This window comes from Vicia villosa, linkage group LG4 (assembly GCF_029867415.1).
Source record: "Vicia villosa cultivar HV-30 ecotype Madison, WI linkage group LG4, Vvil1.0, whole genome shotgun sequence".
NCBI classification, from domain to species: domain Eukaryota; kingdom Viridiplantae; phylum Streptophyta; class Magnoliopsida; order Fabales; family Fabaceae; genus Vicia; species Vicia villosa.
In genome coordinates, this window is record NC_081183.1 from 155,425,448 (window position 1) to 155,443,516 (window position 18,069).

General features: G+C 34.0%; 3 protein-coding genes across 4 annotated transcripts; 1 reads left to right on the top strand and 2 right to left on the bottom strand.

Annotated features, from left to right (window-relative positions):
- The first annotated feature begins 1,717 nt into the window (after positions 1-1,717).
- LOC131595615 (protein GAMETE EXPRESSED 1-like) lies at positions 1,718-4,227 on the top strand. Its single transcript, XM_058868011.1, has 7 exons — positions 1,718-1,871; positions 1,965-2,456; positions 2,540-3,127; positions 3,208-3,334; positions 3,432-3,618; positions 3,713-3,860; positions 3,948-4,227. Exons 2-7 carry the CDS (start codon positions 1,981-1,983, stop codon positions 4,225-4,227), a joined length of 1,806 nt encoding a protein of 601 aa, XP_058723994.1. The 5' UTR covers positions 1,718-1,871; positions 1,965-1,980.
- A 153-nt stretch (positions 4,228-4,380) lies between these two features.
- Positions 4,381-6,844, bottom strand: LOC131595616 (peptide chain release factor PrfB3, chloroplastic-like). Of its 2 annotated transcripts, none has more exons than XM_058868012.1 (6): positions 6,546-6,844; positions 6,109-6,326; positions 5,824-6,024; positions 5,328-5,540; positions 4,905-5,082; positions 4,381-4,801 (listed from the first exon to the last, which is right to left on the bottom strand). In XM_058868012.1, exons 1-6 carry the CDS (start codon positions 6,724-6,726, stop codon positions 4,524-4,526), a joined length of 1,269 nt encoding a protein of 422 aa, XP_058723995.1. In that variant the 5' UTR covers positions 6,727-6,844; the 3' UTR covers positions 4,381-4,523. The 2 variants fall into 2 exon arrangements, with proteins under 2 accessions (XP_058723995.1, XP_058723996.1); XM_058868013.1 differs by having other exon boundaries at positions 6,517-6,688.
- A 10,368-nt stretch (positions 6,845-17,212) lies between these two features.
- LOC131600028 (probable F-box protein At5g04010) lies at positions 17,213-18,069 on the bottom strand. The gene has a single exon (XM_058872259.1). The coding sequence runs from the start codon at positions 18,045-18,047 to the stop codon at positions 17,274-17,276; it is 774 nt and encodes a 257-aa protein (XP_058728242.1). The 5' UTR covers positions 18,048-18,069; the 3' UTR covers positions 17,213-17,273.

Here is an 18,069-nt window from a genome sequence, read left to right on the forward strand (position 1 = left end):
GGACACTCTACGCACATGTGGAACACATACCAACGACCATGTGGAGATACTTCCGATACAAGTAAGCCGGTCCCTTTCTCGAACCAAAGGCTCATGATACCATTTGTTAGCGCAACATCGGGGGAGGGTCGAGTTCGGGAGCATTGTTAATTTTTGGGACATTCCACTTGAGCAACACACCTTTGTGGGAGAGACACCACTTCTCCACCTAAAACCTTAAGGTGATAGGTGAGTGGGTTCTCCCACTTATATATGCTCAAGTCACCACATGCATTTCCAATGTGGGACTATTATCCACATTCACACTTGCATTATTCTCAACAAATTAAACCCGCCACCTCCCCATATTTCTAAAATATCCTTTATACTATTAACTCAAAATTTAAATAATTTAAAAAAAAATTACTAGGAAAAATGAATCAAAAAATAAATTTCCAATACGTTTTTTTGCGATACCGGAAATTCTGTGAATTTCACTAATTTCCAGTGTCTTTTTACCGGAAATTTCTAAATTTCCGGTGCGATTTACCGGATATTTTAAAATTCCGGTACATTTGCAAACTCATTAACTTCTATCGGAAATTTCCCAAATCTCCGATATATAAAACGTTACCGGAAATTTTCGTAAAGTGAAATTTTCGGTATGACAGATGAAGTTTTATATCTTTGCGATCCTGAACCGGCAGCTTCAGCTTCTTCTACGAATTTTTGCAGTGATCTTACACAGTACTTCGTGACAGATACGGTATGTTTATCTCATGTCATACACAATTTTTGTTTTTGTTTATATCATTTAATGAAGCTTTGTCATTCTACATTTTTGTGATTGTCAGATTTTTGAATCACGAGATAAGGTTCTAGAATGGGCATGTGCTATTGGAACAACTCATGGTGTTGCTGTTTTTACAATCCGATCCGATTTTGCTAATGGAATGTGAGGGAGGAAGAATAAATTGATTATGAGCTGTGATCGAGGAGGAAATTACAAAAAGAAAAATGAAGTTGCGGCCCCTTCAGATGGCAATTATATTATGAGGCTTAGATGTCCATTTAGACTGAAATCTGTTCCGAGTGGTATCGATTGGAAGGTGATGGTTAGATTGTGGGATGCATAATCATAGACTGGATAAGAATATGTTAGGTCAACAAAATTTGAAATTTCTGGTACCTGAAATTTTAAATATCCGGTATGATTATTAACTAGTGATTCATACCGGAAATATAAAATTTTCTGTCCGAAAATTTCATTTTCCGGTATGGCTCATCATGCGCAGTAATTTAGTAAATCTCGACAAATTTTCGGTACATTTGCGAAATTTCCGATACGAACCGGAAATTTCAAAATATTTGATATTTTTACATTGGTAAAATGGTCAAAACACCACCCGGGATGGCAAGTTAATTTTCCCTTTATTTTGAGTAAAAAAAACTCCTATATTTAACATTTCCCTTCTTAATATATTTATTTCCTGATTGAATATATATTTACGATGTAAATGACTTTAATTGATTATCTAAATTTGAAATAAAGAAATATTTGATTTACCACTTATGAAAAGTGCAATACAACACGGTTCGACAACTGCGATCGGGAGGGGGATGAAACAGGACTGGCATAAAGCAAAAAAGAAAAGTGCAATACACGAAAAGAAAATAGATAAAAGGAAAGTTGCCTACTATGTTAGTTTTGAATTGAATTCCAACCAGTTGTCTCTGTTCTGAAACGAAGTCAGTGTTTGTGAAACGAAGTGAAAATCGAAAAGACACAATGGAACATCCTTTAATACTTTACGTACGCGTCCCTGTTTCTTCTCCTTCTTCCGTAACCATCCTTGTTCCTTCTCCATTCCTTCAACTTCTCCGCCTGCAAGGTACGCGTGTCTTTGTTTCTTCACTCTTTCTAGTTTAACCAATTCTCAACATGTTAGAATTTGGCTAATCTATAATACTTGTGTTTGATGCAGGTTTAACTGAAAGTGAATGGATCACGCGGTTCGTCTTCTTGTTCTTATTTTGGTCTCGTTGTCATTAAGATGTGAATCATGGGGCTGGTTTTCATCATCTAAAGAGAAACACTACAGCGAGAGGTCGTATGGAAATCAAGCAAGTTTTAGAGGCTCTAGTGCTGAATTCTCAATCGAGGCTTTCAATGATCCTAAGGGAATGAAGCTAATAGAGAATGCCAAGAATAAAATGGTTGGCTCGAATACTTGTTGGCAAAATGCTTATCAACATCTTTTTGCTGGTTGTTCTGAGATTTTGGCTGTTGATGACAAAAGGTCTAGGTTAGCTTGGCATCTAAGTGATTGCTTTCAGAGGGACTCTGGTCGGGCTTCGTTTCCTCAATGTGACTCAAAAACATCGATTGCTACATGCCTAAAGAGTTTAGATGAATTTGCTCATAGCGTTTATCTTGAATTCTATCTCGAAACCAACTCAATTTGTTACCAATTACAGTTAAGTGCAATCGTTTTTTTACAATCATTTGTCTATTCTATAAATGTTTTTGTTTTTTTAAGTATTATGTGTATTTTTACAGGACACATGCATTCAAGCATGAAACTGAGAGACTTGTGACCGAACTGAAAAGTTCTGCTCAGTATGTTGAGGATAAGTTAGATAGTATTGAAGAGAAATCAGAACATCTAATACAAGGCTCAAAACAGATATCTGATTCTCTTGAATATGTTAATAGTCATGCACAACTAGTTGCTCAGACGGTTAAGAATGTGGAAGGTCATATCGATGTGGTATTAAGGCATTCTGAGAGTGTTTATGAGCAAACTAAGAACATTGCAATATCACAATCGCAACTACAAGAAGGACAAGAGCAACTCGGGAGGAATTTAGAAGAAGGGGTAGCATTGCTCAAGGAGTCTTATAGTAATTTGGGCATAGAAATAGAAAAGTTAAGAGACGAAGCTATTGAAATTGAGAATGAGGTAATCAAAGTTGGAGATGCTATGTCATCAAAGATGAACACTCTGCAAAGCAAAGCGGAAGATATTGAGAATATGGCAGGGATTTCTTTAGATAAACAACAACAACTTTTAGATGGACAATCCACAGCACTCCAAGGCCTAAATTCGTTGAATGAGGTTCAACTCAAGGCATTAGAGGAAAGCAGGTATGACTGATCAAACTTATAAATTTGTATTCATAGATTGTATTTGGCAAGATGTTAACCTTATAATTGATAAAATGTAGAAAAAGCCTACAATATTTTGCTGAATACGGACATAGGCAACAAGAAGAGCTTCTACGGAGACAGGAACAAATGCAAGGACTTCACAATCGATTAATGGAAAATTCAAAAAATATATTATATGCTCAGGTTTGTAATTTTTTGTAGACAATTGTTTTGGGTGTTAGTTCCTTATGCACATGTATCCTTAAAGATTTTAAACAGATTCTCCATTTGTGCTATATAGGAATCTTTTGAAGAAAAGCAAGCTACCATGTTTGTTGTTTTGGATAAAATCTTTGCTTTGCAAAATGCCATGTTGCTTGAATCAAGAGTTATTAAAGCTTTCTTCATTTATGCCATTTCAATCTTTGTCATCTATATGTTGACTAGCACAAAGCAAACTTACAATGTTAGGCCATTACTTTACCTTGGTAAGTTTACCAGCAAGTGTATTTAATTTTTAAACAGTAACTAATTAATCGAGTATCGACTAAGCATAACATGTTATGAATTGTTTATCTGCAGAGCTTTGTGCTGCTCTCTTTGTGGAAGTATTCATTATTCGTTTAAGTAACGATAATATGGAGCAACAAACATGGATAATAAACAAAGTCCGGTTATTTTTCATGCTATCTGCTTCAGCTCAACTTTTATATGCAATTTGCACATATAAGTAAGTGTACATAAAATAAAAATTTGTTCTGTATATGTAGAGTTTATATTTAGTAATTCTGAGAGTTGAATGTTAATTATCATGCAGGGACTATGAAAGATTGAATCATGAAATACTCCAAACACTGGTCAACAAGATTAACACCATGCAAAAAATAAAGGAGTCTTCTTGGGAGTTGGATATGGATGATGATGTGGATGATGATGTGGATGATTGGTCTCAATGGATAGATACTGATTTACCAGATGATGTGAATTGTGTTGATGATCCTGACTATATAATTCCAGAAGAAGTTGCAGAGAATTCAATGTCAACCTCTATAACTACAAAGAATTACAATCTACGCTTGCGCAATCGTTTGCATTGATTCTTCCCAACACCACAAATAAGCACACTACTATTTTTGTAGTAAATAGAACTTTGAAGACATCTATGTACAACACTTTATTTCGTTAATTTATTTTGAGATTTTGGATTAGATAATCGTGTATATGTAACTTAATTTGATAGTAGTTACACATTCTTGGAGTTTTAACAAAGGAAAGTTTTGAGACCAAAAAAATGAACCAAAAAAGTGTAAAGACTAAATATATATATCATCCTAAATGATTGGTGGATAAGAATAATTTCAGTAAATCAAGATCAATTCAAAATTGATGACATTTATAGCTCTCTGGTATTAATATGAGCTGCAACAAAAGGTCCAATATTCCCATCCAAAACAGTATTCAAGTCTAACATCTCAACGCCAGTCTTTACATCATGTACTAACTTGTACGGATGCGATACATACCTCCGAGTTTCTTCTTCCCACAGATTCACTATTTTATCCTTCACTATACTATTTATACTATCAACTCCTTGTTCAACTGCTATCACTTCAAGTTTTGCTTTCAATCTATTTAGTGCTTTCATCTTATTTGCAAACCGGCTTCTCTCACCTTCACAGAAAAAATGTAATTCAGTAAAATCCTCTATTTCATAATTCTGATACATGCTCTTGAACATATAATTAAAGAACTAAACAAATAAGAATATGCATACCAGACGATTGGACACATATCCCAGTAGGTACATGCTGAACGCATACGGTACACTCAATTTGTTTTTTCTGTTTTCCATGAGTCGAGGGAGATGAAATAATCAAATCTGCTGAATCAATCTCAAAATCACGAGCATTCTCTAGGAACAACGGAACAACATCTACGGTTGCTGAGCTAGTCTGCAAATTTTGAATTAAGCAGGCAAACTTATTTCACTATATAAAAATAGTTTAAGAGCCAAAAAATGCTTTAAAATATTTAACACGAAAAGATAAAATTCAAATTTAAGAAATTAGAATATTTTTCTTCACAATATCAGTTTTTCAAAGATCAAACTCAGTATGAAAAAGAAAACATTATTCAACAGTTTCAACTAGAAAGGAAAACCAGTTCTACTGATAGGTATGAAAGGAATTGTTTGCACCTCAAACTGAGAAGATTCATTTGGAGAACCCCTTATCAAATGGTGAACTCCTTTTTCCCCCAAGAGATAGCCATAGGCACATTCGAATTCAAACTCTATAGTTGCTGAATGAATTCCTCCATTCTCGATCTGACATCTGTCAACAATCCTTCCTTCATAACCTAGTCTTTTGGCCCATCCAAAATACATTTGTAGGAGTTGTTCTGCCCAGAGCTTGATTCATACAAAAGTAGGTCAAAAACAGGATAAATTGCATATATAGTTCAAGAACAATCAAAAACATCTGTTTTCCACTTGGTATGGTCAAGTACATGGATTATAAGATGACATGGCTCGTGATAATTGCTAAGTTCAAAATCAATTGTAGAATGCACCATTATCAAGGTTAAGCTTTCATAGAATATAATAACACAAAATCTATCATACACCACCAACATGATTCACAAGTTACACATCTAACCTAATTGTAATTAAGTTAAAAGACTAGGTATGAAACCTTTGAATAGATGCCGGCAGGTCCAGCTTTTATTACCAAACATGCTCCGGCCATATCAAATGGACCCTTAAGAAGCTTGGATATCTCATACTGATCCAGAATGTTGCCCACATCTATAGAAGCATCATATGCTTGTTTATACAGCCCATAATCAATAGCATTCACCTCAGTCAACTGCTTAATCAGCTGTGCTTCCTCTACCTACTTGACATACAACAAATGATTACATTCTTTTCAAATAATACTGAGATAGTTTAATTGAAAGAGATGGGAACAGAAAATAACCTTGTATCTCAAGTCCTTTAGAGAATCAACCACTTTTGCACTGTTAGCTAACTTGACAAGAATGTCATTGGACTTAGTTGTGTCATCCCACAGATCCGAACCACGCACCATTTCTTCCTGCTTAATCCAACTAGCTTCTTCCTTTTCCAAAGCTGTTGATGCATACATCTCAGCACGAATAACTGCGTCGTCAATTTTCCTTCTCAGTGAAAATAAACCTGATTTTATTTCAATTATAGTCATTATTGAGGGAACAAACAAGTGAGATAAAGCAGTATGTATCCAAAAGCAAAACATTCTTCAGTAATGCTATTAGAATTTGGGTTGAACCAAAAATCAACATAACAAAACTGGGTTAGAAACAAGTGAGAAAACAATAAAAGCAAAACCAGAAGTATTTGCTCTTACACAAAAAAAGACAGCATTTTGGAACAGACCCACTTGTTTGTAGATATCCTTATTGTTGTTATTGATGGAGTGACAAGCCCTGATTTTGAAAGAACGGAGAAACAAGCCAAAATGTGGATTCTTGTTCCTAGCAAGAGAAGAATACCATTTTGAGGAACCAACATCATGAGCAGTTCTTGCACAAGCACTTTTAGATATCATAGTTGCCATAACCACAAGGCTTTGGTCTGAAGACCGAAATTTCGCTTCACTTTTTGTGTTGGCTACACCTTATCTTGAAAGGGGAAAATGTGTTAAAAAGTTCAATGCAAAGAGATAAGTGGACTACGCCGCAGCCACGACGGTTCGTACTTCCAATAGATATTTTTAATATACATAGATACTACTAAAGTTTCTTGAAAAAATATAAGCAAAATACCTTTTTAATTTTAATTTTATTCTTTAGTCTGATTTGATTAGAATGTATTTGAATAGTTTTTTAAAGAAATTATTAAAAAAGATACAATTTGATTTTTGAAAATTAGTTGTATATGGATTCAATATGATTTTTTATAAGTAAAATAGTAATTTGGATATGTATTATTTTAAAAGTTTGCTTTATTGTTTGTTTGAGAAGTAAAAAATAAAAATTGTTTTTTGAAAAAAAAAAATATGAACAATATTTTTAGGATTAAAAATATTTTTGTTTTTATCTTTGAAGGTGTTACATGTTTTACACTGGAGAATGGAGGTGCACCCAACAAATACATGTCAATCATCCTCATCATCGATACTGCAATTTTGACAAATAATGGGATATTGGACATGGTGTTGACGGAGTCTAGAGCGAGATGGGAGGCAGCCCTTACAAATTCACCATAGCAAGTGTTTAGCTCTAGGCGGAGTTATGATATTCCAAATACTACTCTAATTCCCTTCCTCCTTCCTTTTCACCTGACTTGACATTATAAACCTCATTATGCTCCTCTCGTCATATCATAGTTTCTTCCACAACATCCTCCACCAAAGAAACCATGAGGATTTCCTTAGCCATTTGCCCTTCATGGCCACTCACACAACCTTCGCCTTTTCCTCTAATCCAAGATTCCTTCATCATCATTTCACTTCCGTTCCCAATACTCCACCTTGCTTTAAAGACTTTGGATACCAGAAAATGAGGTTTTTAATTTGTATAAGTGTTCATTATTAATATTAAAGTTTTTAATTTTTGTTGAGCATATGTTTTTTAATTTATTGGAGTATTGTTTTTCTGTTTTCCATGAGTCGAGGGAGATGAAATAGTAAAATCCACTGAATCAATCTAAAAATCATGAGCATTCTCTAGGAACAGCGAAACAAAATCGACAGTTGTTGAGCTAGTCTGTAAACTCTGAATTAAGCATACAAAATTATTTCACCATATTTCCATACTAAAACTTACAAGCCTAAAAATGCTTTAAAACATTTAACATGAAAAGATAAACATTTTTCTTCACAATATCAGTTTTCAATAGATCAAATTCAACAAAAAAAACATTATTGATAATCTATATATAGATAATTTATATTAATATTAATCTTATGACCAATTCTTTTTATGAGAAAATTTAGTAGAGTATTATATATTAGGCTTAATTATATTAAAATTTCTATAAGGGTCCGTTTGGTTGGGAGTAGATGGAGGGGAGGGGAGGGGATATTTATAAAAATATGTGTTTGGTTCATTTTTTATAAGGGGAGGGGAGCAAAATCTCACCTAGACTCACTTTTTGCTCCCCTCCAAATTTGAGGGATTTGGAGGGGAGGGAAGTTTATTTTTTTTCTATTGTGCAGTTGCTATTTATGTGTTGTTGCTCTCAAGTGAGTTTTTTTCCTTTTTATTTTGTTGAAGTTCCCTTTTTGATATTATATTATTTTTTTACAATAATACACTAACATACTTATACTTATATTAGTTCTTATATATGATAGTAATAAGGCTTTTTTTATTATACAATTAATAATAATAATAATAACAATATACAATATATGCAAATATAATATATTATGTTATAAATAAAAATTTTAACTCTAATATTATTTTTTTAATTTTTTTAATATTCTAACATTATTTTATTTATTTTTAATTATAAAAATTGTTTTATTGGGTTAGATGAATCATAAGATCATATAATGGTTTGATTTGCGTTGAAAATATATAGTTCAACTAATGTGTGTTGTTGTTTACGGTTATATTATGGTATATGAATGAACAAGTTTTTATTTGGTGAAATTTACTCAATACTATTGTTATTTAGAATTATTTTTACTAAGCACAAATAATAATATTTATAAGGATAAAAAGGTAAATTGATTTTAAAATCCCTCTCATTCCCTTGTGAACCAAACATACTTGTTGTTAAAAATCCCTCCACTCCTCTTCCCTTATTTGAACCAAACATATATTTAGTTAAATCCCTCCCCTCCCTTCCCCTCCACCCTCTCCCCTCGATTAAATTTCCTCCCCTCCCCTCTCCTCTTTTGAACCAAACGGACCCTAAGTGTTCATTATTAACATTAAAATTTTTAATTTTTGTTGAATATATGTAAGTGTCAATTAAAGTCTATAGGTTACATTTTGTAATAACTTCTTAAGGGGTTTCCCTTCACCTACTAAAGAGTCAATTCGACATAGTCCCTTTCACAATCCATGCTTGGTCTCATACTTAAGTTTGGTTCACACTTGAACATTTGTCGCTTATTTGTACCCCCTCCTTTAACCTACACACTTACACACTTGATTAAAATGAACAATTCTGACACTCGCATCCAAAAGAATAGGGATAGGTTATATATATATATATATATATATATATATATATATATATATATATATATATATATATATATATATATATATATATATATATATATATATATATATATATATATATATATATATATATATATATATATATATATATATACTCTGGGATTTAAGAGTGTCCAAGGGATAAACTCCGCCTTTCACTTGGTACTACCTTCTATGCTCCTTGAATTTAAATCCAAGGACAATCTTCCGACTTGTGGCCTAGCTCTTGGAACTGATAACATCTTATTGGTCTGGATTTGCATTCTCTAAAGTGATATTTATTGTAATTACCGTATTGAGGCTTCTGACCATGCCTTGTGTCTTAGTTTTTCTTTTCCTTAAATGAAGATTCTTTTGGTTTCAAATGTTTGTCGTATCTGTTAAAATCCTTCTGAAGCTGACTGGCTGGTTCTCTTTCGATATGAATCTTCTTCGAAATATTCTCGATAATATAACATTACCTTAACAGCTCTGCATAGATGTGTTGGTGTAAGCCCTATAGGCCAATACTTTTGCTACTTGTATCGAATTACTTATTAATAATAATAAAAGACATTTCTTTATTATATTTGTTTTTTCAAAATAAATAAAGTCCCTATAATAGCTAGTCCGCTTTATGAAATGTTAAGTGTGACTTAGTCATGAGATTCTTAGCTGCAAATTCGACGCTCAATAACGAATAAGATGTCAAGAGAATAAAGGAAATATTTCATAAAAGAGGCTGATTTCGACGTAGTATTTGGAAGGTTTCGACAGAAACTTGGCGAAGAGCTGGACATATTGGCAAGGTTATGTTACGTTGGGACTTAGAAAGTTTTTGAAACGGTCCAGACTTGGAGTTCGACACGGAGAAATTCAAAATTGGCAACCAACTGTATTTTAGACTTATCAGTTCGTGAAGAAAGACGCATGGAGACTTGTGAGAGACGAAGCGCATGGAGACGAGAACATGTCATCTTTTAGAGAGAAGGCCGTTATAGTCGAATTAGTATAAATAGGGGTCTTAGCAATTAGATTTCTGTGTGTTCAATATTGTATCGTACTCAAATCACTCAAAGTATCTAAGCGGGTTGAGAAACGAGTTTCTGATAATGTACATTTGAAACACCATTTTTTATTTCTAAAGCAATTTATTCGCATTCAAAGTCTTTTTCATTCTCTTTACAGTCGAATCCATTTACTTTCCAGTCAAGATAAATCTTCTTTTACCCTTTTATCTTTACAAACAAGTCTGTACATTTACTTGTATTGTCTTTTGAATTACCATTATCAAACACCTTAGTATCCAGAAAACCCCGAACAACATAAAAATTATACGCATATGTCTTAGGATCAATCTAGTCGATCCTGCAAGGAACCGAAGTATCGATTTCGGAAGACTAGCAGTTGTTTATCAAAATCAAGAGTAAGAAAATTGGTACGCCCAATGGAACCCTTTATGTCTAGTTGATTTTTGTTTTTTAAAACCTTATTTTGTTTTAGTTCTGCACATAACTTCCTCTCAAACTTCGTTGCATGAGATTGAGAAATGGTAGGTGTTAGTGGAAAAATCTAGTAAGGTAGGTTGATGGCGCAATTGAGAGAAAAGTCCTACAGATTAAGGGTTTGAACCCCACAAATTGGATCTAAGGGATTGTAGAAAGATAGAAAAAGAGAGAAAAGATTCAAGTTACCAGGGAGGAAAAGTCGACACAACCTGGACAACGCGTCGACCCTTGTTCTGTCGACCATTTGGAAGGTTAAGACTTAGAAGAATTGGTGATTGAGTTTGTGCTAGGGGATTGTAGCGGGGAAATTCTGAGATCAAAGCCATGGAATTGACTCGACTCAATATTTCGTTTGAAATCGCCACCGCGCTTTATTGTTTCCAAAGGAAAGGGGAAAAGAACGAAAAACCCAAAGTTGTTTTTTAAAACAAAAAGAGAACTCAGGTTCGGGTGTTGATTATACAAGGGGAAGGTTTTAAGCACCCCTCATATTTGTGGTACTCCACAGGAACCTTTTTGAAAATCTGTGTCGTGTGTGTTAAAAAAGAGTTTGTTTTATTGTTAAAATAAGCTCGGCAAGACGTTAAGCCTTGTGCCTACATACCTCCTTGGTGCAATGGAGAAGTCAGAGCTAATGTAGTTCCGCTTAAAAGGGAAAACATTTTTAAAACGAATAAACACTTTGTCGTCAGAGAGAAATACTCAGCCATTGATCTTGAGCATGAGAACAAACGAGTTCTTTGCATCGCAAATGAAAGAAGGGCTCCAACTCAGATAAAATCGACGATTATGCCACTAGCTCTCTCACGCGGAAAAGATCTCATTATATCAATCAATTTCAAAATCGTGGGGTATAACCACTCGTTTCGACAATTAACAGTGTCTAAACTTAGGGCAAAAGATATTTTTTTTAAAAAAGGTTTAAAAAGAGGTTTTACAGACATAAGAAGGTTTTTGAAAAAGGGAGAAGATTTTGAAAATTTAAGAATGAGAGGAGATGAAGAGGCTATCCTAATGCGTAAAATAAAAGCTAAGGAGAAGAACGGTCTAACCGAAATAAGAAGCCAACACTTGACATTACGATTCAAGGTAGATTTCCCATCCTTTGGAATATTAACATTAAAATGGAGCATTACCACTTGGGGATCCAGATGAACTTATTATCTTAGCACCACTTCGCATTAAGCACATTAAAATTCTGACGAAAATCGGGCAGAGTAACGGCTGTTTTCGGGTAAAATCCTTATCTCAATGCCTTGGAATTAACCATCAAGGACTTTCAAGGAAATACCTGCATACACAAACAGAAAACAATCAAATGCCAGACAGACAGAATAACAACATAGTAACAACAAAATAAAGGTCCAGAGGCACTAAGTCCATAAGTCCGAATCTCCAAAATGCTCGGGATAGTAACCAATAGTCCGAAAGAGAGCCTTAAGAGTTTTTTTTAGATTTTTGTTGATTATTAGTGTTTTAGCATAAAAGTAAAGTATGGTCCAAGTGGTCAAAGAAAAAAATAGCGAAATATAAACGTCCAAATGGACAAAGAGAAAACGGCGGAAACATAAACATGATGAAATGATAAAATAAAGCGATAAAGCGAGAAATAAAGAGCAATATAATAAATTGCGGAAATTAAAGTTAGTTGTTAGATGTTAAAGATAACCATCTTGAAACTTGTCAAGTATGTTATCAAAGTTAGTAAGAAAGATCGATGGTGAGTGAAAGATGTTCTCGGATTTAAATTCAACGGAAATTTATCAGAAGCTTGATAAAATCATAGCGACTACACGATAAACCTCCATAAGTCTTAAATCAACCGCATACAATTCTCTTCCATATTTGATCTTTTTTTTATCGAGTCGGGACAAATGTAGGAGGATTCTCCATGTATCAAAATCACCAATCAAAAGAAATAAGAAGAAGAAGAAGAAGAAGAAATGATCTAGTCTTTATCAAGAATCCATAGAATTCTCAAGATATTAAGACTTTCATCGATCAAAAGAAAATAAGAAGAAAGAGATAAGAATGAAAACATAAATTGATCTAGTCTTTATCAAGAATCCATAGAATTCTCAAGATGTCAAGACTTTCATCGATCAAAAGAAAATAAGATGAAAGAGATAAGAATGAAAACATAAATTGATCTAGTCTTTATCAAGAATCCATAGAATTCTCAAGATGTCAAGACTTTCATTGATCAAAAGAAAATAAGATGAAAATAAGAAATAAGAAGAAAAATAATGAAAAGATAACATGATCTAGTCTTCATCAAGAATCCATAGAATTCTCAAGATGTTAAGACCTTCATCGATCACAAGAAATAAAAGAGAACAATGAAAATTACACAAGCACATAATCAAGGAAGTATAGGAAGAAGAGATACCAAAACATGTTGAGAAAAAGGCAAAAAACCACATTCTGCCAGCAGGAAATCGATTTCATGCAGGGGGAAATCGATTTCCATAGTGCAGTTTTAAAAAAAAACAAGTTACGTACATCATGAAATTGATTTTAGCCTTAAGGAAATCGATTTCACCAGTGCAAATTTCAGCAAAAACACCGTTTAAAGGCATGAAACTTGATTTGAACAAATATACAAACACCTTATGGTCACACATCAACTTGAGCACGAATTTTCCATCAATTCACCATCAAATATGACCAATATAGCATCAAAGATGCATTGAACACAAGCAACAAAGATCTACATCTTAGAATTTAGGAATTTACCAATTCTTGAAACAAATGTTGAAGTAACTTCAAGAACAAGCACAAAGTGTGTAGATCCTTCAAAATTGGAGATGAACAAACAAAGAAAAGAGTGAAATGTAGAAGGTTTAGTTCAAAATTAGTAAGATTCAATGTGAATCTCACTAATTCTATGAGAATGAACTTTGGGTGAGGGTTTTGGAAAGGGTGATAAATGAATTTGCAAGCAATTTTTTGGCTCTCCAAGCTTGAGAAATGAGAGTGTAGAGACCTCTATTTATAGGATGAGAGTAAGAGTAGTGGCAATTTGGTCATTTGGCATTTGGTAATTAATCTTGTGTTTAATTGGTGTTTAAATGGTAAAATGAGGTTAAAATGGAATTAATGAAGGGAATTAACTTTGGTGAGGTGGCAAATTGGTAAAATGACAAAAATGGTCAAAGAAAATAGGTGCTAAAATCAAATCAAGCTTCCCTCTCTATTTTTTTTTGAATTTCGCCCCAAGGAAATCGATTTCCCCAGGAGTGAAATCGATTTCACTCTGTTCCAGAAGAGAATTTGGCGTAAAATACACTAGGGAAATCGATTTACCCAGGAGGGAAATCGATTTCATGCTGTCCAGAATGTGATTTTGTTGAAAATTGCTGCAGGGAAATCGATTTACCCAAGAGGGAAATCGATTTCATGCTGTCAAAAATGTGGAAAATGCCTTGCTTATGGATGTCTTGGCTTAGTACCTATAAAACAAAAGCATACAAAGAAACAAAGCAATATTTTTGGTATTTGGGTTAGTATAATATGCATACAAGATAAACAATCATTGGTGCTTGATGGTCCCTCTTATTGATGAGGTGAGTGCAACACCACAAACAAAACTTCCAAGTGAAGCTCTTGATTAATGATTGGGATATGAATGATATATGATCTTAGGGTCAAAAATTGGGGTATGGCAGGGATAACGTCGAAAGGAAGATTCGAGCAGGTTAATTTGAAATTCAAACTCCAGCGGTTAGCGAAGACTTGGCTCTTAAAATGAGCGCCAGAAATATAAGGAGCGGTTACGTAGGATCGTGCAGCCAGTTGTTTGGCTTATAGGCAGTTACTTGGCAGTTATGTAACCTGTAGGTAGTTATTTTATTGTATTATGAATATGAGATCCCCAAAGGGACTCCGGGTGTTCACTTGTACTAAAAATAACTTGTAGAAACTTCATATTCCCATAGCGAGGAAGCAAAAGTTTTCAAGAGTGCTAATGTACGTGGATCACCATTTTCACTTCAATGGAATTTCCTTATTTTTCTATCGTTCCTTTTGAACACTTTGTCTTATTTTCATTTACTTTTGAACTGTCTTTTTACATTGTCATTTAAATTACTGAACACAATTCTATTACGATAATAGAGTTTACCAAGGATACATTCGTTGTGTGCCTCTTTTGAACGTTATAATGTCCTGTTTGTCGCGAGTCACCTTCAGTTGGTAGCATTAACGTCTTTTATGGAAACTTTACATGTTCAACTCTTTGTGGGGAACCGTCTTCTCATAGAGTCAAAAATTGTGTCGAACTAAACAAGTTAAACCTTAGTTACATTAGCACCTGTCTTAGGATCAACTAGTCGATCCTGCAAGTAACCCTTAGTTTGTAGGCTTTGGAAGGACTAGCAGTTGCTTACCAATTTCCACAATAAACAGTAGGGTAGTCAGAAATAACAAACTTGTACCAAAAAAAGAAATACGTTAGAAGGATGTTCAGTCCACCACAAAGTAATATAGAACAACCTCCCCATTTAACATGGGAAAATACGACCGCATCGACTGTGACTGAAGCAATCTCTTCTACAGCAAGTACGACGACAATACCGTCGAAAAGTGAACCAATATTATTCCCTGTTCGAGTACATCAGGATTCTAGCACTCATTACCACGATATACCCCTTCGAGTACATCAGGATTTTAGCACTCATTACCACGATATACCTTCATACAAAAGACTTGTAAGTAGATTGTTGTATTTAAGTGCAACAAGACCTGACATAACTTTCTGTACATAAAAATTGAGTCAGTTTTTGTCAGCTCCCCAAATCACTCTACTTGTAGATTTCTTAGATATCTCTAAACATGTCCAACTCGATGTATTCTTTTCCGTAGAAACTCTGTTATATAATTAAATAGATACACAAATCTTGACTGGACAGATTCCAAAGACACTCAAGATCAATTTCAAGACTTTTTTTTTGTTGAAAAATACTTATCTCATGAAGGATAAAAAAAGAATTAATAAACTCAAGATCATTTTCAAACTAATATCTTCAAAAACTGTTATGAAACTACTTCCATTCATAAGGACCAATTTAGTAACTAATTCACAAAGACATCACATCCTCAATCTTTTAATGAATTATTGGCTAAAGTAAAGTAGAAGATAAATGTCTCCCAACCTTCAACTTGTAAGAAAATAAGAAAGTAATAATAATGTGACACATGATAACAAATAATAAAGTAATTAGAGTCTTGTTAAGAGTCATTAGATAATATATAGTCTGAACATGTCTTTATAAATGGAGACAATCCTCACCTTACTAACCAGTTTTATAGGAATGAGTTAGGTCCAACCACATTTTTTAACATAGTATCAAGAGTCTGGTTTAAAATTCGATAGACCACCTATTATGATTTCTGCTATCAGACTATCCACCATTTATTCCACGCTTTAGTTGTTTAGTCCTAGGCGTAAAGGAGTGTGTTAAGAGTCTCACATTAGACAATATAGACATGTCTTTATAAGTGATGACAATTCTCACCATACTAGTTGATTTGTAGGAAGTGTTAGATCAACCACCCCAAAATTAACTCCAACACTTACACGACGACACCAATAATAATTTAAAAGTATCTATAGAAGTGTTCGATGCTGACACATATAATTTTTTCCAAATTTTTTTAAAATTGTCCGATGTTAAATTAGAGTTACTTATTATAAAGTACACGATGAGTGTAATAGAATATGAAAGCTTAGTCACTTTGTTTTTAGTTTTATATTTATTGCGTAACCGATTCTTTTAGTTCTATATTGGGTTATATTGGGCCAGTTTATTTCAGCTGGATTTTTTCTTTGTATTTTTGAAAATAGATTTTCCAAAACCATTTTTTAAAATACTACAAGTTTTTTTATATTCGTTTTTTCTAAAATGGAACACTTAATTTGACATCCTATAACATAAACATACATAATTAAAGACCAAAACTTAGTCAAAATCATAATTTTTTCAAAAAGTTGTATTTTTTCAAAAAGTTGTATTTCAAAAATGATTTTTATGAAAATCTATTTGAAACAGCTTCAAAATTAAGTGATTTTTTGAAATTTTGATATTCCAAATTTTTTTCCCGTAAATAGATAAAATACCTAAAATTACATTTTAAGAATAACTATTCATTCATTTGAAGCTTTTATAAAAAGTTTGTTTGTAAAATTTTTTTTCACAAAATTTGGTAACACTATAAAAATCATTTTTAAAAAAAGCCAAAACAAACGGGCCCATTATTGCATTCACTGTACCCAAATTCCATTTTCTTTGACCACAAATTGGTGATATTTTTCATTCAGCATCCTTGTTATTTACTAATCTCTTGTAAGCATAGCATGTCTCTTACTGAAAAGATAGAATAAAAAACATTCATTGGAGAAGGACTTTTATATACATATGACGAGTGTGTACAATGCATCATTAAGTTACAAGAAAATGTTGCAAGTATCTAAGACCATCTTCAACACCAACATACCTCCAATCAACAACACTCAAAATCCCCATGCTTACCTTCTCCACCCTCACTTTCCCACCACCATCACACATCCCCACCTTCACATCCGCCACCACTGAACTCGCCACCACTTTTGAACAACAACTTGGCGCCGGAAGCTCCTCTGAAAACCACTCCTCGCCGCCACCCACAAACCTCACTTTCCTCTCACAATCCATCAAAGTGAAAACCCCTCTCCATCCTTTCACCACCACATTCCACGTAACCCTAACCACCTCCTCCAAACCCTCGGTCTTCCTCAATACACAGTCCTCGAAACCAACACTAAAACTAAACACGCCGGGAGGATCCATCACCAGTGCGTCCACAGGTCTGGATGTGGTGGCCACCACGCGAGAGTCGCTCTTGGAAGTAATGGAGACCCCAAAGAAAAGATCACCGAGGGAAAGGGTTGGCTTAGAAGGAGTCTGACGGCGGCGCATGGCAGAAGAGCGGCCTAATGCAAACAACCGGCAATATGAGACGGCGGATGGAAGAGTGGAAAGCGAGGGAAAATGGGCTGTCACGATTGGTTTCCAAAGTTGATCAGAGGACATAGAATGTAGCCATGATTTTGATACGCATGAAGCTATGGCTAATGTTTTGGGGTCAAGGTGATGTGCCACGAGGATAAGAACTTCCCATGATAGAGTTGTAGAACGAGTTTCCATTTTAGTGGAGGTTTGAATCTTGGTCTTCATGATAATGAAATTGGTAAGTCGT

Coding starts and splice junctions, on each gene's coding strand:
- LOC131595616 (XM_058868012.1), bottom strand. CDS start 6,726: ATGGCAACTATGATATCTAAAAGTGCTTGTGCAAGAACTGCTCATGAT. Junction 6,327..6,545: donor GGATATCTACAAACAAGTGG/GTCTGTTCCAAA, acceptor AAATAAAATCAG/GTTTATTTTCACTGAGAAGG. Junction 5,541..5,823: donor CTGCCGGCATCTATTCAAAG/GTTTCATACCTA, acceptor GTATGAATCAAG/CTCTGGGCAGAACAACTCCT.
- LOC131600028 (XM_058872259.1), bottom strand. CDS start 18,047: ATGAAGACCAAGATTCAAACCTCCACTAAAATGGAAACTCGTTCTACA.
- LOC131595615 (XM_058868011.1), top strand. CDS start 1,981: ATGGATCACGCGGTTCGTCTTCTTGTTCTTATTTTGGTCTCGTTGTCA. Junction 3,128..3,207: donor AAGGCATTAGAGGAAAGCAG/GTATGACTGATC, acceptor GATAAAATGTAG/AAAAAGCCTACAATATTTTG. Junction 3,619..3,712: donor TAGGCCATTACTTTACCTTG/GTAAGTTTACCA, acceptor GTTTATCTGCAG/AGCTTTGTGCTGCTCTCTTT.